This window comes from Chiloscyllium punctatum, chromosome 5 (assembly GCF_047496795.1).
Source record: "Chiloscyllium punctatum isolate Juve2018m chromosome 5, sChiPun1.3, whole genome shotgun sequence".
NCBI classification, from domain to species: domain Eukaryota; kingdom Metazoa; phylum Chordata; class Chondrichthyes; order Orectolobiformes; family Hemiscylliidae; genus Chiloscyllium; species Chiloscyllium punctatum.
The window spans coordinates 119394499-119418003 of NC_092743.1; the positions used below are offsets into that span (position 1 = coordinate 119394499).

The 23505-nt window shown below is 40.4% G+C and overlaps 1 protein-coding gene across 2 annotated transcripts in view; it reads left to right on the forward strand.

Moving 5' to 3' along the window:
• samd12 (sterile alpha motif domain containing 12) overlaps positions 1-23505 on the forward strand; it is a 157193-nt gene that overhangs the window by 114524 nt on the left and 19164 nt on the right. Inside the window, exon 5 of one of the 2 annotated variants that reach the window (XM_072571220.1) lies at positions 6748-12456. The exons of the other annotated variant lie outside the window; for it this stretch is intronic. Within the exon in view, the coding sequence (XP_072427321.1) occupies positions 6748-6770 (23 nt within the window). The 3' untranslated portion in view covers positions 6771-12456. Of the gene's footprint in view, positions 1-6747; positions 12457-23505 lie in introns of those variants that run through there. 2 annotated transcript variants of the gene reach the window in all.

Here is a 23505-nt window from a genome sequence, read left to right on the forward strand (position 1 = left end):
AGAAAAGACTTTGTTTATTTACCCTCTCCATGCCCCTCATAATTTTGTAAACCTTTATAAGGTCACCCTTCAGCCTTCAACACTCCAGGGAAAATAGCCCCAGCCTGTTTAGCCTCCCCCCATAGCTCAAATCCTCCAACCCTGGCAACATCCTTGTAAATCTTTTCTGAGTCTTTTCAAGTTTCACAACATCTTTCCGATAGGAAGGAGACCAGAATTGCATACAATATTCCAACAGTGGCCTAACCAATGTCTTGTACAGCCGCAACATGACCTTCCAACTCCTGAAAATACTCTGACCAATAAAAGAAAGCAGACCAAACATCTTCTTCACTATCCTATCTACCTGTGACTACACTTTCAAGGAGCTATGAACATGCACTCCAAGGTCTCTTTGTTCAGCAACACTCTCTGGGACCTTACCATTAAGTGTATAAGTCCTGCTAAGATTTCCTTTCCCAAAATGCAGCACCTCGCATTTATCTTAATTAAACTCCATCTGCCACTTCTCGGCCCCTTGGTCCATCTGATCAAGATCCTGTTGTAATCTGAGGTAACCTTCTTCGCTGTCCACTACACCCCCAATTTTGGTGTCATCTGCAAATTTACTAACTGTACCTCTTATGCTTGCATCCAAATTATTTATGTAAATGACAAAAAGTAGAGGACCCAGCACCGATCCTTGTGGCACTCCACTGGTCACAGGCCTCCAGTCTGAAAAACAATCCTCCACCACCACCCTCTATCTTCTACCTTTGAGTCAGTTCTGTATCCAAATGGCGAGTTCTCCCTGTATTCCGTGAGATCTAACCTTGCTAATCAGTCTCCCATGGGGAAGCTTGTCGAACGCCTTACTGAAGTCCATATAGATCACATCTACCGCTCTGCCCTCATCAATCCTCTTTGATACTTCTTTAAAAAATTCAATCAAGTTTGTGAGACATGATTTCCCACGCACAAAGCCATGTTGACTATTCCTAACCAGTCCTTGCCTTTCCAAATACATGTGCATCCTGTCCCTCAGGATTTCCTCCAACAACTTGTTCACCACAGAGGTCAGGCTCACTGGTCTATAGTTCCCTGGCTTGTCCTTACCACCCTTCCTAAACAGTGGCACCACGTTTGCCAACCTCCAGTCTTCTGGCACTTCACCTGTGATTATTGATGATACAAATATCTCAGCAAGAGGCCCAGCAATCACTTCTCTAGCTTCCCACAGAGATCTAATGTACACCTGATCAGGTCCTGAGGATTTATCCACCTTTATGCATTTCAAGACATCAGGCACTTCCTCCTCTATAATATGGACATTTTGCAAGGTGTAACTATCTATTTCCCTACATTCTATATCTTCCATATCCTTTTCCACAGTAAATACTGATGCAAAATACTCATTTAGTATCTCCCCTATTTTCTGCGGCTCCACACAAAGGCTGCCTTGCTGATCTTTGAGGGGCCCTATTCTCTCCCTAGTTAACCTTTTGTCCTTAATGTATTTGTAAAAACCGTTTTGATTCTCCTTAATTCTATTTGTCAAAGCTATTTCATGTCCCCTTTCTGCCCTCCTGACGTCCCTCTTAAGTATACTCCTACTGCCTTTATACTCTTCTAAGAATTCACTCAATCTATCCTGTCTATACCTTACATATGCTTCCTTCTTTTTCTCAACCAAACCCTCAATTTCTTTAGTCATCCAGCATTCCCTATACCTACCAGCCTTCCCTTTCACCCTAACAGGAATATACTTTCTCTGGATTCTCATTATCTCATTTCTGAAGGCTTCCCATTTTCCAGCCGTACCTTTACCTGTGAACATCTGTCCCCAGTCAGCTTTTGAAAGTTCTTGCCTAATACCATTAAAATTGGCCTTTCTCCAATTTGGAACTTCAACTTTTAGATTTGGTCTGTCCTATTCCATCACTATTTTAAATCTCGTGGAATTATGGTCGCTGACACCTCAGTCATCTACCCTGCCTTATTTCCCAAGAGTAGGTCAAGTTTTGCACTTTCTCTAGTAGGTACATCCACATACTGAATCAGAAAATTTTCTTGTGCACACTTCGCAAATTCCTCTTCATCTAAACCCTTAACACTATGGCAGTGTCATATGTTTGGAAAGTTAAAATCCCCGACCATAATTACCCTATTATTCTTACAGATAGCTGAGATCTCCTTACAAGTTTGTTTCTTAATTTCCCTCTGACTATTGCAGGGTCTATAATACAATCCCAATAAGGTGATCATCCCTTTCTTATTTCTCAGTTCCACCCAAATAACTTCCATGGATGTATTTCCGGGAATATCCTCCCTCAGCACAGCTGTAACGCTATCCCTTATCAAAAACGCCACTCCCCCTCCTCTCTTGCCTCCCTTTCTACCCTTCCTGTTGCATTTGTATCCTGGAACATTAAGCTGCCAGTATTGCTATGATATCCCAGTCCCATGTTCCTAACCATGCCGTGAGTTCATCTGCCTTCCCTGTTAGGCCCCTTGTATTGAAATAAATGCAGTTTAATTTATTAGTCCTACCTTGTCCCTGCCTGCCCTGACTACTTGACTCACTTCTATTCTCAACTGTACCAGTCTCAGATTGATCTCTTTCCTCACTATCTCCCTGGGTTCTACCCCCCCCACCTTACTAGTTTAAACCCCCCTGAGCAGCTCGAACAGATCTCCATGCCAGTATATTAGAACCCTTCCAATTTAGGTGCAAACTGTCCTTCTTGTACAGGTCACGTCTACCCGAAAAGAGATTCCAATGGTTTAAAAATATGGATCCTTCTCCCAGCTCCTCAGCCATGCATTCATCTGCTCTATCCTCCTATTTCTGCCCTCACTAGCTCTTAGCACCGGAAGTAATCCAGATATTACTACTCTCTAGGACCTCCTTTTTAAAGTCCTGTAATCTGTAATCTCCCTTCGGAATCTCAACCTTTTCCCTTCCTATGTCATTGGTTCCAACGTGGACAATGACCTCTTGCTGGCCCCTGTCCCCTGTGAGAACATTCTGCACCCTCTCTGAGATATCCTTGATCCTGGCACCAGGGAAGCAACACACCATTCTGCTTTTTTGCTGCTGGCCACAGAAACGTCTGTCTTTACCTTGGACTGGAGAGTCCCCTAACGCAATTGATCTCTTGGAACCCAACGAGCCCCTGTTGCATTCAAGCCAGTCTCGATACCAGAAACTTGGCTGTTCGTGTTACCTTCCCCTGAGAATCCATCACCCCCTACATTTTCCAATACAGAATACTTGTTTGAAATGGGTATAGCCACAGAAGACTCCTGCACTAGTTGCCTACCTCTCTTACCTTTCCTGGAGTTATCCCATCTTTGTGACCATATCTGAGACATTACCCCCTTCCTAAAACTGCCATCCATCACATACTGTTGCTGTTGAAAATTTCTCATTGCTTCTAACTGTGTCTCCATTCGATCCAATAAGATTCACAACCAACAGCATTTATTGCAGATATAATTCGCAGTAACCCTTAAACTCTCTTTAAACTCCCACGTCTGACAAGAAGCACATATCACTCTACTAAAGGCCATTTTTGCTCCTTCACAATCTACACATCCAGAAAATAACATTGTCTTATTCCTCTACAAACACTGTCCCCGGTTAAATTAATAGTTATGGCCTATATTTTAAGTTTAATCAAGAAACATATCTCAAAAAACATATAATCAAGAAAGAAACCACTCTACTCACTACTGCAGACTTTCTGGAGGTCACACTTAAAAATAAGACACTTAATCTGCTGTGAACTTCACCCAAGCAGTTCCTCCAAGTTTAAGAAATTGTATAGGAATATGTAAACAATCAGAATCTGAGACTTAAAATATTTTACCAGATCATGTACTAGTGATCCAAAGATTCAACATGCCACTGTTACACAGTTAATACAGAATTTTTTTCCTTATTTATTGCCCATTCTGCATTGCTGTTGTGTAATATTGCATCACTACTTTGAAATTATAACTTTTAAATAACAGTTTGCCTTGATAAGCTATTGGGTAACTGACAATTGCCCACATAGTGTGAGATTACAGTTACCTTTAGGCAAAACCAAGTAAGAACTAAGGCCACAGGTGTCACTGCTTCCATTGCCTATTCATGCACATTTATACACTTCTCACCAGCAAGTGTCCCATCTCTAACCATGAATCTGTGTCCACTGACTTTTGAATGTGACTGTGCTGATGGAGGGTGCGATGACCTGATGAGTCACTCTCTCATCAAATGGTTGCAGTTCCTCCTCTGAGGAATTGTGTGATGTCAGAGCCTCAACCACTATTAGAAATAGGGGAAAAAATAAGAGTGATATACACATCTTTTGCCTCCCGTCAACTTCTGTTGCCTGTCCCTGATCTGTAGCTTCCTGAGATCATCAAGGTCCACAGGAAGACCAGTGTGAGTCAGAAGGATTGATAGACTCATCACTTTACTCCATGGACATTACACCTTCCTTGCCCTCAGTGACAGGCTGCCCTCTGTAACCCATTCCATTTCCATGCCAGCTTTTCCATTGGGATCACAACTGCTATGAACTTCCGCACCTGCACCTCCAGTTCTACGCTCCCTGGCATTATGAATCAGATTTAGACATTACGTCTATTGTGTTTCGTGTTCATAGTGCTGATTAGCATATGCCAGCTTTCCCATCCCTCGTTATGGACACTGGGAGTCTGCTGTTAACTGCCATTCAGTCTTGGAAATGCAGTGATCAACTCTGACAGATCTGAGCCTTCACTGTCTCTTGCCCTGGTCATACATGATGCATGGGTTTCACCTGTTCCCACATGGGCAGCATGTATGATGTGCAGAGTTGCATGCCTGCTATCATTTATGTCAATCATCTTGCTATATCATATATACCATGTTGTTGAAACAATTCCATCTACACCCATGTTATCATAACCACATTGACTGCTGACATTGTCAGCCAGTTCCAGCTACCCTTCTTGGTAAGGTTTGCTGTCTCCTCCAGTTCACTGGGAGGCACTCCTCTCCCCATACCTTTCACAGCCTGGAGCAGCATTTCTAATGGATCTTCATTAGATGTTGATGGAATCATTCCTCTAATTCCTGTTGATCCTGCCCAGTCTCCCTTATTCAACATTCTTTTCATTGCCCGCTTTGTCTGCGGTTCGCCTTACAGATGCTGACCGCCTGTTAAATGTTGTTCCTGCCTTCGACTTGCCAGAGCAACCACCTGCCTGCCACTTATTCGTTTAATATTTTGAATCAACCGATTTGGAGTTGTTATGACACTCCTCTGGGATAGGGAGGGACGTGAACTCTGATGCCACATAGTTATTAACTAGCTTCCCAGCCAACTGGCTCTTCAATGGCCGTTGCAGGCAAAATCCCTGTGTCTGTCCTACCAAATGGTGATACAGCTAAATGACCCCAATTGCTTCCTGACATCAGAGCATTCTTTCTTTTGGCGCAATTTAGCTCATAGTGTGCATTTGGTAGTCTTGAAAAAGCATCCTTCTTCAAAATACATTGTTTTCTCGATTACAAGATTAGAATTAAACACAAAGTTAATGGAATGGCATTGTTATAAAGAGAGACCTTGTAACTACTGGTGGAAGCTGATGTTCAGCAATAACTTTGCACGTTACTGTTGTCCTGATGTACAGTACCTCCTAATGCCAGAAGCCATTCAAAATTTTAGTAGTTGAAGTAATTTTAAAATAAGTAGTTGCAAGAAGCACTATACATCTTTTTAAACCTAAAGTGGAAAACCAAAGTATTAACAACATCATACTGCCTATCCTTTTTTCCTCTGTTTTTCTCACTTCCAAGCACCCCTGAATTGTAATTTCTGAGGATATGAGTATTTTAATACTTTTTTACCTGATCTCCAATCTTTCACTTAGAAAACATAATCTCACTGGCTCATCGCTCCCTGACTCCTTGAATTCAGCATTCTGATTTTTGCTTTAAATTTCTTAATGGATTTGTTCCTTTTTAACTTCCTCCAGTGCTCAAAATCCTTCGGCCTTCGTGCCTTTCTGACTTTTAAAATTTCCACTCAAAACTGTCCTGTTTCTCTACCTTCCTCAAAATCATGTAGCATGCTAGTCCAATTCGAAGCTCCTTGGATGCTGCCTGAACTGCTGTGCTCTTCCAGCACCACTAATCCACAATTCAGCTCTTTGTCCAAGTTGATGTCACCCATTTTATAATCTTTTCATTTGGCATTTTTGCCAAATCCTACTTTGGGATGACTTCTCCCACATTAAATGTAGTTTTTATATAAGTGTTATTATGTTTCATGAAATCTGTATAATGCAGAAAGAGACCATTCCACCCATCGAATCTGCACTGACCCTCTGAAGGGGATCCCACCCAAACCCAGCCACTACCCATCCCGTAACCCTGCATTTACCATGGCTAATCCACCTAGCCTGCACGTTCCTGGACACTACAGGACAACTTAGCATTGCTGATCCACCTAACTTGTACATCTTTGTATGTAGAGGAAACCCGTGCAGACATAGGGAGAACATGCAACCTCCACGCAAACAGTCGACCAAAGCTGGAATCAAACCTGGGTCCCTGATACTGTGAGGCAGCAGTGCTGACCACTGAGCCACCATGCCACCCAAGTTTTAGGGAACAAAGTCAGTGTATTTGTATGGAGACTTTGCATTCTGCTCTAAATAGTCTGTTTACATTATTACACTATACCATATCATGTGCTTGGAGCTGATCTTATTTTATTTTCCCTGCAGCTTCACTGGATAGCTCGCCATAAATGTGTGGTTCTGAAGATCTTGCGACAAATTCTTGACACAAAGCAAATCTGTGGCTTTCCACTCTGCTCCTAACCAGAAGTGCCCTCTCACGCTGGAAACAACTCTCCTATAGTTAAAAAAAGATATTCTGAACAACGTTTGCTAAAGCTTTTGGGAATACATGGACTTTGGGTATATGCAAGTAAATTATTGAAACCATCCAGACATTTAAAAAATCAAGAAGTTAAATTCTTTAAATACGTCGGCTGACCTTTGTGAATTGATCTGATGCTTGGAGACCATAAAGCTTTGATTTTTCTGACAGTGATGTGTGGTAAAGCTTTATTTAGTGAGAGCATCAGATGTGAGTTTCACCCTTTAGGTCCTCCATGTGTTACCAGAGCAAGTGCTCCTTTACATCTGAAGGTAATGTAGTGAGAATTGAGAACTGCAATTTTTGACCAATGTGCAGAGATAATTCAACCAATGGACAGATTGGAGGTTGGAGGAGAGAAGCTTTCATCTTTATCCTACAGTCCAACACAACATCTTTTTCATTAGACTTTCTTTTGGTAGTACACAATCTTTGGAAAACATAGCCAAACTCTAACATAGTTGAATATCCTGTTGTGGGAATGTTATCAAGCCACGCTTAACACTGAGTCACATGAGCATATATTAAAGGATATCGCCAAAAGCTTGGTCAAAAAGATAGATTTTAAAGAGTTTCTTAAAGGAGGAAAGGACAGATTTAGGGAGAGAATTCCAGAACTTAAGGACCTGACAACTGAAGACAGCACTGTCAGTGGTGGAGAACTCAAAACTGGGATGCTCCTAAATTGTAGGATGTCAAAGTATTCCAAGGACATTCAAGCTCATGTTTAACTGCCAATACAACTTTGTTGCTGTTTCCCTTCCCAACATAATAAAACATATGTCACGTGTCTCCCTTCATACTTAGGCATTATACCACCTGGAGAGAAGCTCTTTATTTCAATACTTCTCTCTATTACATACATTTGCATGCATTCCCCAAACATTCAGCAGCTTGAACAAGGTTGGCGAAACACCAGGTTAGGACTAAGATTTACTAGTAAATTGCACTGCAAAATTATTGACTTTAATATATTCAAAATCAACATGGTAGAATTTTGTCAGTTGTTGATGGCAGAGGTCCTATTAATTCCCCAGTCTGTAGCAATATGCCATGCAAAAATATACAGTGGAGAAAATTGAAATTGATTTTTTTTTCTAAAATGCTTGATGTAAATTGTTAATAGCAGAATCCTTTCATTGTGGATTGATTTAATTTAATGTTGTTTCAAAGAACTCTGCAAATACCCAAGTTGTTAAGTAGAAATTTACTAAAGAATATTTCAATTTTTCACTTTTGCATCCTTCATAATTGAAAGGTGAAGTCTAACAAATGTGGAATTATACTTTCTGTTTTAAAGGTTAAATTAATCATACAAATTAATCTTACAGATAACCAGCTTTGATTCAAGTGCTTTTGTTGTATACTGTGAAGTAATTTTGTTAGGTTAGTTGGGTTTCTTTTTCATTTTCTCTATACCTAAATGTGCATATGGTTAATTTACTTGCAGAAACTATGAATGATTCTCTTTACTATATCAATCTATTGGATTTATGTGAAAGGTCAATGTGCATCAAAGAATGCAATTTTCCAGATACAATAGACAGCAGGCATTCTTAAAATTCAAAATTTATTTCTCCTGACTTTGAAATAAAATTCTTAGTTCAAAGGGGATAGCAAAATAAAGCTAAAGTACTGCACTCGAATATGTTGCATTGCATTAAATTCCTAGAAAATTGTCCAGTCTGCATGCTGCTACTACATACCTCAACACAGCTGCTTGTTTCCCTTTTTTTGATATTTATTACTGGAAGAATGAAAATGTAGCTCATTTGTGGTCCTCCCATTAAATTCCTGTTGATACAGCAGCCTGTTATTTTTCAGAACAAGAGTGACAATTGAAATCATCTGAATAATTTCTCCAGAAAATCTTCGCCAGAAGACAGTTTTGTTCTGCTGAGTTTACTCTTATAAACATCAAGTGATGTGTTTTAAAAATCTACGCTATGTTAAGCCATTCTCAGCAAGCATTTGAAGATCTCAGCAGTTACATTAAAAAGCTATAAATGTGAAACTAACTCTACAAGAATATGCTCCAACTGAATGCTCTGTGTGAATGAGCTGTGATATAATAGGACGCTGATTTACTTATTTTAAAAGGTCTATCAAATCATATCTGCAAGCTTATGAAATTCTCAGCTGAAACAAGTTATGTAGTAATCATGTTTCAGTTCTCCCAAGGGATGCTGAGAGACTTTGGCTGAGATTTTACCAGCCCTGGGATGACAGCCTGTGAGGTGAGTGGCCCATTAAAATGTTGTGAAGCCACATTGCGACGATTGCCCATTGTAGTAATGCCACTACAAAAGTTTCCCAGAGGTAGGTGGCCAATTGTAACAATTGAAGGTGCAATGAAGAACCATTTTCCTATGCCATTGGTCTCATGTGAGGAAGCTTCCAGCTGCATGGATGTGGATTCCCAGCAGCTCCCTGTGAAATGGGGGAGAGGGTGGCGAATGCCAGTAGAGGCAGGGCTCCATGACCCAAGAAGTAGTCTGCAGCATCAAAGACTATCTGTACTGCTCTGATGCCCCCGCTGGAAGAGTTTCTCGTACAGTTACTGAGTTTACCTGCTTAATCCCAGCAAACATAATACAACTTCCTCTACCAGCTCTGCAAAGGCTCCTCAAAGTGGAGGTACCATTTTGCATTCCCTCTGTTGAGCAGTAACCATCTCTCTCAGTGTTTCTGCATAGAGAGAGATGCCAGTGGTCAAATTGCACCAGCAGTGTGAAAGCCCCATCTGTCTTCCTTAATTGGCTGCTTTGCCTGCCTGCCAGCTCCTAACTAGCTCATCCTGGCAATGTGACAGGAGATGTCCATTCTTTAACCTAAGCATGTTGACCAGCTGAGAAACTCTCTGACATTGAGAATATCCCTTTTGTTGGAAGATCTCATGAGATGAAGTAAGAATTAGGACTGTAAAGCATAGTTTAAATCCAGAATGCCAAGTACAAATTTCTTAAAAAGTTTCTTTTAATTTTGAATGGAAGTGAATTAAGAAGGCTATTAAATGGCTCAGTGGCTAAACACATTAATCTGCCAGTGAATTCTGGATTACTCGCCTGGTCTGTACAGAGAAATTAGTCTGACTGGGGTAGGTGCCTTAGATCTATAGATCTAAGTACAAAAAAAAATTAGCTGCTTCTGGTCATTATCCAGGAACCTCTACTGACAGACTGATTCACACTGTCTATGATGCTGTAATTTAGTATGAGTCATAACTTGGGAGCGGTATTTTTCCAAGAACTTTGCACTAGATTTCACTGTAATTCAGAAAGTTCAGTAAGTTTTAAGTTATTGTGCAAACACTTGTGAAGCCTCTGAATGTCAAACTCGCTTTTAAGGAGGGCCAGAACCTACATGTGGCTCTCTGCTTACCCACCCCAAAATCTAATAATATCAGTGTTTCCCTCTTTACGAAGGACTTATTCAGAAATCTGAGGAATTTGATCAAAACGTTTTTCCAAAAAAATAAGAAGCTTTATGCCTAGAATCCAGAGCTAATACTTAATTCTTCTTCCTCAGTACTTCCTATGTTCATCCTCAGTTGTCAATCCTTTTTCAGTTCTCTTTCTGTTGTTCCACTATTCTCCATCGCCTTAACCCTCTCCATCCCACCATTATTTTAGGTACATCTCATTGTTTAGCACTTTCAAGTCTTGGACTACAGCTGATAATATGTTTATTGTATATTATGTATAGGAAACCACTTTGAACACTTTACAGGCTTTGAAATATTTATTGGACATTCACACTACAGTAAGAAAGATTTTTAAAATAATTGAAATGCCAATTTATTAGAATCAACATTTAATTTTGTAAAATATCTTTAATTTAGAAAGCCTGAGTATACACTAATTGTCCTTTGAAAATTAATCAGGTTTCTAGCTTGGATAATGAAAGGGTTCCATAATTTCGGAAAGGGTTTTGCACTGCTTTATTTCGCTAAAATAATAAGTACACAGGAATAATTACTAATAATGTTTTTGAGTTAACTCTTGTTTGAGTGCTTGATATTAGTTATCCATGGAAAGCCAGTGATGAAGTTACTGTTCAGAAATCAATTGCATTATTTCGTGAATTGGTGGAAACAGATTAAAGGAATTTTTTCCATTTAATAAAGTGTCATGAAGGGCATTGCCAATAGTATTTAAAGTTTATATTCATACAGTTTTATCAAATGATGAACTGCATTAATTTATAATTTTAATAGGTATTTATTTTGGAAGCGCATGGACATATAACTGTGTCATGGATTCCGCTTTCAAAACAACTAAACTTTGAAAGTGCCAGTTGTTAATGTGACAAACCATCCCATAATTTTTGACAAACACAGACTATTCAATCCAGTTTGGAACTGTATTGCACTGACTATATGTCTTAATTTGAATGAACAGATTTGAAATCCTGCGGTGTAATTTATTCCTGAGCTAATTCTGTTGATGGGCTTATAACTGTATGAAATGTATGCAACCTAAGCGATGATGAAGTAGTACAGTACAGCTTCAAGAAAACAATCTGGAAGCAGTTTTGAGAAGGTATATACTATGTATTTATGCATGTATGAAATGTGATGTACACAATAAAGATGTAATGGGTGTAGTATTTTCTTATGATTAGCTTCAGTATTGTGTTCATGTTGAGTCCTTAGAATTTATCTAAAACTGTGAGTACATACCTGCCAAATGCAAAAATATTTTTTGACAATTCTTTAGAAATTTATTAACATACATTATCTTTTCACAATATTTAGTCTGCTGCAGATAATGTGCTTTTGTTGTCTCCTTTTCTACTTGAAGATGCACAATGTTGAAAATATTAGACTTTTTTTTACAAAGAGATGGTTTCTGTATTTAAACAAAATGAGGAAATTGGGTCCAGATTGCACTAGTAAATTTTCTTTTGTTTAATGGTAAATTTAGATATATTTTAGATTGTTAAAAAAAAGGTGCCCACTAGTTCCAGTACTTAAGAAAACCTACTTGAACTGTCCAAAATTGGAGAAATTGTTGAAAACTCAATCCTTGTCAATCTAGAGGCATTGCCAGCTTTGGGCAAAGGGATTTTAGATTAACATTAAAAGATTGCACAGCATTTTCTAATTTACCTTTGAGTTTCCATGATCCTTGAGACTAGTTGAACTGATTTAAACTTAGGTTCACGGATAAGACTTTTGTGAGTACTATCCCTAAATGTTAAAGTTACTTTAAAAAACACTTTTACAATAATACATTTTGCAATTATTTAAACAGATTGAAATCTTATGTTTTTGTATCAGGCCTCATAGATGTAATGTACTAAAGAAAAGGACAGCAGTGGGGTTGAGGGGGTGTGGGAGGTAAAAGTGATGACATGGAAAGAGAAATTATTTTATAGCACACGATTTTGAATACTTACCTGGAGTAGTAAGGAACGAGGAAAAACCAGTACAGTACAGCTTTCAACCAAAGTCAGACAAGTAATTAAACTCAATAATCCATAAAGTGCAGGATAGCTACTGTACCAGCATCTCAATACTGAATATGTCTGCCTTCATACATTAATCTCAGCAGAGCTGTTTTAACTAAATGAGATTAAAAAATTACATCTTATATTTTGTATTGGTGCTTTTTTACATCCTCTGAATGATTGAAACCTTCAAGGCCAGCAATGACTTTTGAAATGTAGTCAATGTTGGAGGCAAACCAACAATATTAATAATAGAATTGATCACTTTCATCTTATGTGCTACTGTTAAGGAAGTAGATAACTTGAATTTGAGTTTTTAACAGACGTTAGCAATTAATGAACTCCAAGCTGGTCTTGTTAGGACTAGTGACTATCGATGGCCTGAATTTTCACAGTGACAGAGAGGGTCTTCTACGCACCAATTTCAGCGATGCCTCTCCCTCTCTGTGTCTACTGTTATTGCTAGAGTGGCAAGATGAGAAATGGCGTGATGAAGTTTGCACATCTGTGGTTTACTCATGTGCAAGAGATTCAGTTTTCGTTAGTGGGATTTCCAAAACACACCCTGAGGACTTTACATTTTTAAAGAAAACATCAACATCATCTAACAGAAGCGCTTTTGAGAGATAGGAGCAACTTTTGGATGTCCAATGAGAAACGCCACATGTCATTTGCAGTTGTTAAACTAGGTGTGTGTGAAGTGTTTAAATTTATTGGAATTGTCAAGACATTTAAGACCATAAGACATAGGAGTGGAAGTAAGGATATTCGGCCCATCGAGTCCACTCTGCAATTCAATCAAGGCTGATGGGTATTTCAATTCTACTTACCCACAATCTCCCTATAGTCCTTAATTCCTTGTGAGATCAAGCATTTATCAATTTCTATCTTGAAGATATTTAACGTCCCAGCCTCTACTGCGCTCCGTGGCAATGAATACCACAGGCCCACCACTCTCTGGTTGAAGAAATGTCTCCACATTTCCGTTCTAACTTGACCCCCTCTAATTCTAAGGCTGTGCCCACAGTCTTGGTCTCCCTACCTAACGGAAACAAATTCTCAGCATCCACTCTTTCTAAGCTATGCATTATCTTGTAAGTTTCTATTAGATCTTCCCTCAACCTTCTAAATTCTAATGAATACAATCCCAGGATCCTCAGCCATTCATCGTATGTTAGGCCTCCTGTCCTTTAAATTTAAGAAGTGTGTGCAGTCATATAAAAAATAATGCTGTTTCACCTTGATTCTTGATAATCATTACCGGATTTGTGCAATGGGACTGATTTCACAATCTTATCTTTATCACAGCCTGTTAGTTGACAATTTGACAGCTCCAAGGGGTACAAAGAAATTTTGTAGGGCTATGAATATGAATATTTTTCTCCAAGAGATTCAGTTATGCAAGTAATTTAAATGTAATAATTGATGTTTATCATCGAGTGTTCCTTTTTAAAATAGTAACATTATGGGAATTAATTTTATTTCACTCCAGTCTCCTGAGGCCTACCCAAGATGGATGCTGGATGAGCTTACATGCAGGATGTTAAGAAAATGGGGGTGGAGTGGAGACATGGGGGGCATATCGTGCAGGGGCTACATGGTGGACATGAATTGGTATTCGACTTGCATGGCAACTTTGAGCAGTCATGGAGCCATGAGGTGACAGAACTGGACAGTGTATGACAGTGAAGACTAGAGATTTTATTATATGTGCACCAAGAACAAAATGCCGGATCACTGAGGTGGGTTCACACAGCCAATCACTGCTTTTGCACTGTTTCAGGGTGACAGAGCCAGCTCCTGTTATTACAGTGATGAAAATCTCAACATACTGGGAACAACCTTTCAAGCTGGGTTTGTGGATACAGGAAATATATCTTTATATCTCTGCCTCCTCGAACTCAATCACTTCCCAAGTGGCAAACCTTAGTAAGGGGTTGAACAAAATGTATAAAAAGCAGCATTTTTGTATGATGTACGACTTTGGATGTCAGTAATAAAACCTATGAATCTTGTTTTAGGTGTTCCCCCATGTACAATGACGTTAGTTAAATTTGTAAGTAGTCTCTTCGCCTTGCATTTAAAGGTGTGCCCTTATTGCCTAATATTTAACTAAGTAGTAACGAACAATTGGACTACTTGACGTACTCACCGGAAATGTGTGTCTTATACACATGCTGCCACTTGTACTTCTGCAATCTCTCCAAAAGTATTGCAAACAAATTCATGATTCATTTATGACATGGTTTTATCATTAAAATGCTTTACTGCACAGCTTCAAGCATGTACAACAAGGCAGTAAGTACATTCCAACTCATTTAATTCATTCAATACAATCTGTCTTCACGTGGTAAGAAAGTCATGAACATGTTATATTTTGCAATAGTGAGTCGTTGTTGCTTTATTAAAGTAAGTCATTTGTACTTATCCTTCTGGAGTTGAACTTTGAGTTTTGGCAGTAACATTTTCGCACAATTTACTGTTTGAAGCACAAAGAGAAATCATTGGAAAAACTCAGTAGGTCTGGCAGCATCTGTAGAGAGAAAGCAGAGTTAACGTTTTGGGTCTAGTAGCCCTTTTTCAGAACTGATTGTAGTTTGGAAATTATTCATATGTGTTGAAGATTGGGTGGGAGGGGGACTAGACAATAGGTGGAGATGAAGCCCAGAAAGAACAATAGTTGGGCAAACAAAGAAATGGCTCAAAGTCAGCCTGGGGAAATCAATAATTGTTCATGGCTGTCAATGAGTTAGTTGTCAAAGTCTGGTTTGCGGGGCTTGGGGAGATGGGAGAAGTTGCTCAGGCATTAAAATTATTGAAGTCTATTGAGTCCTGAAGGCCACAGGATCTCCAAGTGGAAAATGAGATGCTGTTCTCCCAATGTGCACTAGACTTTGCTGGAGCACTGCAGCAGGCTTGAGAAGAGATGTTGGCCAGGGAACATGATGGGGCATTGAAGTGGCAGATAACAGGAAGCTCAGAGTAATTTTTGCAGATGTTCTGAAAAGCAGTTGCCCTATTTACATTTCATCTCCCCAATGTAAAGGAGACCACATTGTGAGCAACAAGTACAGTAGACTAGTTTGAGTGAAGTGCAGGTAAATTGCTGCTTCACCTGGCTGGTGTGGCAGAGGCCATGGATAGTGAGGAAAGAGGAAGTACAGGGCAACTTTGGTTATCCGAATGACACAGGTGGGGAGGACTTTGTTCGGATAATGGAATGTTCGAATAACTGATTTGATAGGCGCGGGGAGCGGCCCAAGCATTGGGACCTTGAGATCTTGTTCAGATAATCCAAAATTTGGATAATCGATGTTCGGCTGACCGCGGTTGTCCTGTAAATGAGGGCAGGAGGTCTGGGAAGTGTGAGGAAAAATGTTTTTTATCCAGAGGGAGGTGACAGTCTGGAATGTATTGCCTCAGAGGACGGTAGAGGCAAATTGCCTCAAATCCTTTAAAAAGGTGCCTGGATAAGGACATGACACATCATAACATTCAAAGCTATGGGCCAAGTGCTGGTCAATGGGATTAGGTTGAATGTGAGGTGTTTCTCATGTGTTGGCGCAGACTCAAAGGGCCTTTTCTGCATTATCTGATTCTATGATTTCCAGCATCCTGCAGTTTGTTGTTTTTTCTTTGTTTACCATTTAAAGCCCTGCCTATTAAATATGTGTGTGTATCTCTCTCTCTCTCTGTCTCTCAACGCCAAATCCTCGTAATCTATTGGGGTTAGGGACACAGACTGTCTGTAGATAATATAAGAAATGGATAACCACTCCAATGTAACTCTCCCATGCACTGCAAAGGTCAGCGCAGTCAGACCGGACGAATCAATGGGAAGAAAAACATGGAATATTGAAAACATGGGATGTGGTCCTGAGCCATGGCTAGTGAATCAGTGAGTAATGAGGAATGAGTTTATTTTATCCGATGTGTTTATTCACATAGGAATGCGCTTGTGGTAAGAAACGTCTACGAAGAACTCGGAGCAGAGGATTTCCCAGTAGATTTTGGGTAAAATGTTTATCATTTCCCAAGATTGGATCACAAATTACTTATTGTTTTTGGTCTTTGAGGCATTAAATGCATTGTCTAGATTATTAGCATTTTAACCGCACTTCACTCAGGCATCTGACTAAAGCTGAGAATAAATTTTGCTTCAAAATTCCAATATTTTGATGTAACTTGCTTCACAATCCTCTATGTGGGAAAAAATGTTCTAAAAACCATGAGAAAAGGCATTGAGTAATAATGACCAGTTTTACATTGGCAAATTCTGGACTCTTTGTTTCTCAATGCGAATGCATAAAACAAGCTGCAGCATGCACATCATTAAAACAGGGGTGTAGTGCCATTGTTGCATGTTCTGCCCTTATTATTTAATACGAACACGCTTTTCCAAATAAAATTAAAGACAGTTGAAGTAATGGCTGTTCATTTATTTCATTTTCATTTTTCACTGGTTAATCTACTCGTCACTGACAATTGCTGATACTTTCGTTACATTACAATGCTGTATTTAAAAGTAAAGGCATACAAAGTCAGTCTGGCCTTACGGGACCATATATAGAGGAGACCGCACCTGGAGCAACAGATACAGTAAATGACGTGTGAAAGTGTAGGTAAAACTCTGATGGATGTGGAAGGCTCCTCTGGGGCCTTGGACAGAGGTGAGGGGGGGAGGTGTGGGTGCAGGTTTTGCAATTCTTGTGGTGGCCGAGTAAGGTGCTGGGAAGGGAGGGTGGGTTAGTGGGAGGATGGACCTGACAAGGAAATCGCGGAGGGAATGCTCTTCACGGAAAGCAGATAGGGATGGGGAGGGAAATAATATATCTCCGGTGGTGGGGTCTGTTTGTAGGTGGCAGAAATTGTGGAGGATGATGCGATGTATACAGAGCTGGATGGGGTGGAAGGTGAGGACCAAAGGAGCCTTCCACATCCATCGCAGTTTTACCTGCACTTTGCTCCTGATGCAGTCTCCTCTATATTGGGGAGATAGGATGCCTACTTCGAGTGCTTCAGAGAACATCTCCAGGACATCCCCACCAACTAATGCCACCGCCCCATGGCCAAGGACATGCAGGCCCTGGGCCTCCTCCATTGTCACACCCTAACCACCCAACGCCAGGAGGAAGAACACCTTGTCTTCTGCCTTGGGACCCTACAACCACACAGCATCAACATGGACTTCATTAGTTTCCTCATTTCCACTCCCCCTACCTAATCCCAGTTCCACCCTTCCAACTCTGCACCACCTTCATGACCTGCCCTACCTGTCCATCTTCCTTCCCACATATCCGCTCCACCCTCATCTCTGACCTATCACCATTACCCCCACCTCCATCTACCTATTGCACTCTCAGCTACCTTCCTCCCAGCCCCACTCCCTCCCATTTATCTCTCCGCCCTCTTTGCTCACCAGTCTCATTCCTGATGAAGTGCTCTTGCCCGAAACGTTGATTCTCCTTCTCAGATGCTCCCTGACCTGCTGTGCTTTTCCAGCACCACACACTTGACTCTAATCTCCAGCATGTGCAGTACTCACTTTCTCCTTACCAGACTATAAGGCTGTTCTCTCATTGCAGAGCAACGATTGGTGGTAATTTAACCTAAGGATTACCACGCTTTAGGCAAAGGGAGAGATGAGAAGGAGAATCCTTCATGATAACCTTAGCTAATGTGAGATGTTAGCAACATTTTGTATTGGTAGCCATCCAGCCAACTTAGCCAAACTACAGCCTTAATGTTTTGATGCAGTACATCTTGTTGGGACACACAGCTGCTGGATGTTGAAAGTGGTAAATGGGGTGCCAGTCAAGTTGGCTGTTTTGCCATGGATGATGTTCAGCTATCCTGAATTTGTTGGATCCGGGCAAGTGGGTAACATTACATAACATCACATTACATCACATTCTTAACCTGTGTCTTGTCAGTAGCGTGTTTCTCACTGAAGAATTTCCAGCCCCTGATCTGTGCTTTAATTGCAGTATTTATTTGGTAGGTTCGCTTAGTTTCTAGTCAATGGTGATCCCCAGGATTTTGGATTATGAGGATTCAGTGATAATAATGCCATGGGATGTCAAGAGGTGGTCATTGAATTCCTTCCTGTTGAAGATGATCATTTGCACCACACAAGTGACAGGCATTCATAGTACCAAGATTGGAGTGGTTCGGGAAAAGCACAGAAGGTCAGGCAGCATCCGAGGAGCAGGAAAATCGACATTTCAGGCAGGAGCCCTTCATCAGGAATGAGGCTGGAAGCCTCGGGGGTGGAAAGATAAATGGGAGGGGGGTGGGGTTAGGAAGAAAGTAGTTGAGAGTGCAATAGGTGGATGGAGGAAGGAGTAAAGATGATAGGTTGGAAAGGAGGGTGGAGCAGATAGGTAGGAAGGAAGATTGACAGGTAGGACAGGTCATGAGGATGATGCTGAGCTGGAAGTTTGGAACTGGAGTAAGGTTTGGGGGCGGAGGGGAAATGAGGAAACTAGTGAAGTCCACATTGATGCCCTGGGGTTAAAGGGTTCCGAGGTGGAAGATGAAGCGTTCTTCCTCCAGGCGGTCGGGTGGTTAGGGAGTGGCAGTAGAGGAGGCCCAGGACCTGCATATCCTCGGCAGAGTGAGAGGGGTAGTTGAAATGTTCAGCCACAGGGCGGTGGCGTTGATTGATGTGGGTATCCCGGAGATGTTCCCTGAAGTGCTGTGCGAGAAGGACCATAGAACCATACAATACAGAGGAGGTTCTTTGGTCCATCAAATCTACACCAACAAAAATCTACTCTAAATCCACACTAATCCCACTTTCCTGCACTTGGCCCATAGGCTGGAATTGTATGACATTGAAGTACTTTTTAAAAGCTGAGAGGTTTTCCATCTCAAGTATCCTCCCAGGCAGCATAATCCAGACTCCCACCATCCTCTGGGTGTGAAGAAAATTCCTCAAATGAACTCTAAACCTGCTACAACCTTATTTGTTACTTATCAGCCCAAGCCTGGATATTGTACAGGTCTATCTACGTTTAGAGATCGACTACTTTAGTGTTGCAAGGAGTCACGAATGGTGCTGAACATGTCGTAATCATCAGCAAACAGCCCCAGTTCCAACCTCATCTTGGAGGGAAGGGCTTTGATGAAACAGCCTCAAATAAATATTTATGCCTAGGACTCTACTCTATGGACCTATAGGGCTGTTGTAGTGCAAAGGTAGTGCCCTTTGAACCAGAAGGCCCACTTTCAAGTCCCATCTGCTTCAGAAGTGTCGAATTATATTGAACAGGTTGCTTAAAAATATCTACCCTCAGGAGTTCCTCTAGTGATGTCTGATGACTGGTGAGATTATTGACCTCCAACCAGACACACCCAGTGAAATTCTGTTTGAATGTCAAAGCAGGCATCCTTAATTTCCCTCATGAATTCAGCACTTTTGTCCATATTTGGTTAAAGGCTGTAATAAGGTCATGAGTAGGCCTAGTGGAACTCAATCTGAGTGTCATGGGTTGGTCATCAAAAAGTAAATTCTTTTTGGTAGTACTGTCTACAATGTCTTTCATCACTTTGCTGATGATTGCGAATAGTCTGCTGGCATGGTAGTTAACTGGGTTGAATTTGTCTTGATTGTTGCATGTAGAACATACCTGGGCAACTTTCTTGTTGCCAGGTAGATGTCATGATTTTAACATTTAAGGTAGCCTAAGGAAAGCCAGATTTACTTCATTGAAGGGTATTAGATAATCAGATGACTTTTTTTATGACCAAAATGATGGTTTCTTGGTTACAATTATTGAAACTACCTTATATTCCAGATTTTATTTATTGAATTTAAATTTCACCAGTTGACGTGTTGGGATTTGAATCCATGTCCCAAATATTTAGTCTGAGCGTAATTTCCGAGGGATACTACCCCTACACCACCATCTTCTCCCTTGGACACCAAAATACCTAGGACAGTCAGACACTCATAGAGATCTAGCATAGAAAAAGGCCATTCAGCCCATCACATCCACATGATTCAAAAATAATCACCTAACTAGTCTAATCCAACTTCCCTGCACTTGGTCCATAGCCTTGTATGCCTAAGAATTGCAAATGCACATCAAAGCATGAGAGTAAATCTAAAGAAATCATAAGGAATCTACCAAGGAATACAGAGAAGTTAAAGGAGTGGGAAAAACTTGACAGGTGGGATGTATCATAGAATCCCTACAGTACAGGAGGAGGCCATTCAGCCCATCATCTACACACTGACCTTCTGAAAAGCATCCTGCTCAGATCCAACCTTTATCCCCACACTTAACGATACCTTACTCACTAAACCTATACATCCCCACACATTATGTTTAGCATATGTTTGGACTGCGGGAAGAAACCCATGCAGATAAGGGAGGACATGCAAACTCTACACAGACAGTCACCCAAACCTGGTACTGTGCGGCAGCAGTGCTGACCACTGAGCCAGTGTGTTACCGACGTATTCTGGGTAAATGTGTGAATGTGTACGTTTTGGCAAGAAAAATAGAAAAGCAACGTATTATTGAACTAGAAAGAAACTACAAAACTGAACAGCTCAGCGATATGGCTGCCCTGACAGATAATTTACATAAAATGAGTATGGGGATATAGAAATTGGTTGTAAAAATAAATTGAATGTTATTTATTGCAAGGGGAATGGAATATTTTTTAGATTAGATTACTTACAGTGTGGAAACAGGCCCTTCGGCCCAACAAGTCCACACCGCCCTGCCGAAGCGCAACCCACCCATACCCCTACATCTACCCCTTACCTAACACTACGGACAATTTAGCATGGCCAATTCACCTGCCCTGCACATCTTTGGATTGTGGGAGGAAACTGGAGCACCCGGAGGAAACCCACGCAGACACTGGGAGAATGTGCAAATTCCACACAGTCAGTCGCCTGAGGCGGGAATTGAACCCGGGTCTCTGGCGCTGTGAGGCAGCAGTGCTAACCACTGTGCCACCGTGCCGCCCACAAATATAAAAGTAAGAAAGTTTTGCCACAATTGTATAGGACATTGATGAGACCAAAACTAGAGTATTATGTATAATTTTGGTTTCCTAATGGAAGAAAGAATATATTTTGGTTAGAGCACTTCAGAGAAGATTCATTCAAGTGATTTCTGGAATGAGGGATGTTGTCCAATTTGGAGAGGGTGGACGGGTTGGCTCTGTAACCACTGGAGGTGAGATGAATGAGAGGTGAATTTATTAAAACATATCATATCCAGAGGGACCTTGGCAGGGTGAATGCTGAAATCATGTTGCACCTTTTGGAAAAAAACTAGAGGTTGGGAATGCATCTTTAGAAATACGAGAACTCCCCTAAACAAAGATGGGCTTTCTTTTTCCCTCAAAGGATCATTATTCTGTGGAATTCTCTTTTCCAGAGAGTGGTGGAGGTGGTGTCGTTGAATATTTTACTCTGATTCTTTATAAGGGAGTAGAAGGCTGGACGGAGTACACAGAAAGTCACAGTCAGATCTACCGTGCTCTTATCAATTAACAGAGCAAGCACAAAGGGATCAAATGACTCATTCTTTCTCTCTATTTGTATGGACATGAATGGAATATAGGAAAATTGGAACAGGTTTAGGCCATTCAGCCTACTTCATAGCCTGTGCCATTCAATTAGATTACAGTTGATCAGCCACTTCAATGCCGCTTTTCCACACTATCTCCCTATCCATTGATGTCATTAGTCTCCAGAAATGTATGATTTATGTCTTGAATATGCCAAATGATTAAGCTTCCACATCCCTCTGGAGTTGAGCGTTCTTCACTACCTTCTGAGTGAAGAAGTTCTTCTTCGTTTAAATTTCAACCTCCCCTTTAAGTGACATTATTTATATCCCCTGATTTTATACTCAGCAGGCAGAGAGAAAACATTTATGTCACGGCCTGAAAGAATTTCATAAGTTTTGCTGCGGTCACCCCTTATTCTTCAAAGCTCTGGGAAATATAGACCCAGGTTCCTCAGTCACTTCTCATAAGACAACCATGGGATTAATCTGAACCTCCATTAAAATCCCTCTCTGACAATCTTATCTTTCCTCAAATAAGGAGAACACAACTGTACACAATTCTCTAGGTGAGGTCTTACCAATATGCAATATAACTGCAGCAAGACATCATTAATCCTGCACTGAAATTCCCCTGAGATGAATGCTATTTGGCTTCCTAATAATTTGCTGCAACTAATTACTTGCGTCATAGCTTTCAGTGACTCATGGACTATTTTATGCTCCATATCCTTTTTTGCTCAGTTCATTTATAAAATTGAATCTTCTTATTTTTATGAGAAATTCAAGAACAATTACTTAGAGTGCAGCTTTCTTCCAACTTCCTCATGGTATCAAATAAATGAATCACAGTCAGTTGAGGAGACACCAGTACTGTTTAAGGAAAGTAAATGAGAAGATGATGCTTGGGATTCTGATATAATTCAGAATCATAAGTTAGAGAAAAAGAAAATACATTTAACGTTTTCCTCTCTGTTCAAGATGTATTATATCCCAGCATTTAAACATTTTATAATTTCTCTTGCTTCAGTGTAGTCCTTCAGCAGATATAACATAGTCCCGAGATTGATCTGTGCTGGCTGAAATCATTTAAACCCTATGGTTCAATTCATCAGAAAAGACAAAATGCATGCTTGTACTTGCAGTAAGTTGGGCATGTTCTCCGGAAGTTAAGATTAAAGTGAATCATGAAATTGTTTGTTCTTACTGTTCATTAATCATATAGTAAAAGTTTCTGAAGTATCATAACTTGCTTGAGCGTAAGGGAAAATTACATTACAGTCAATAAAACATTAAGTTTGTGTTAGTTTTCAGATCAGAGGCAAATATTTTCATGCAATTATGTAGTATGTTAGTTCAGATTGAAATTTAAGATGTATCCTATATTAAATTATTACTAGTTTTCTTAGGAAAGCTGTGAAAGAAATTGTTCAAAATATGGAGTGTGATTCTCTCGCTCAAAAGATATGCAAACTTTAGTACTTTTGAAATTCACTATCTTAAAGGATCCTTGCTCCACTGCAAATTTGCATATAGGACAGTGAAACTCACAAACATTCTTAATGTATGTGTCTTTTATTCACTGGATACCTTGTCAAGGTGTGCTCTGACAGTGCA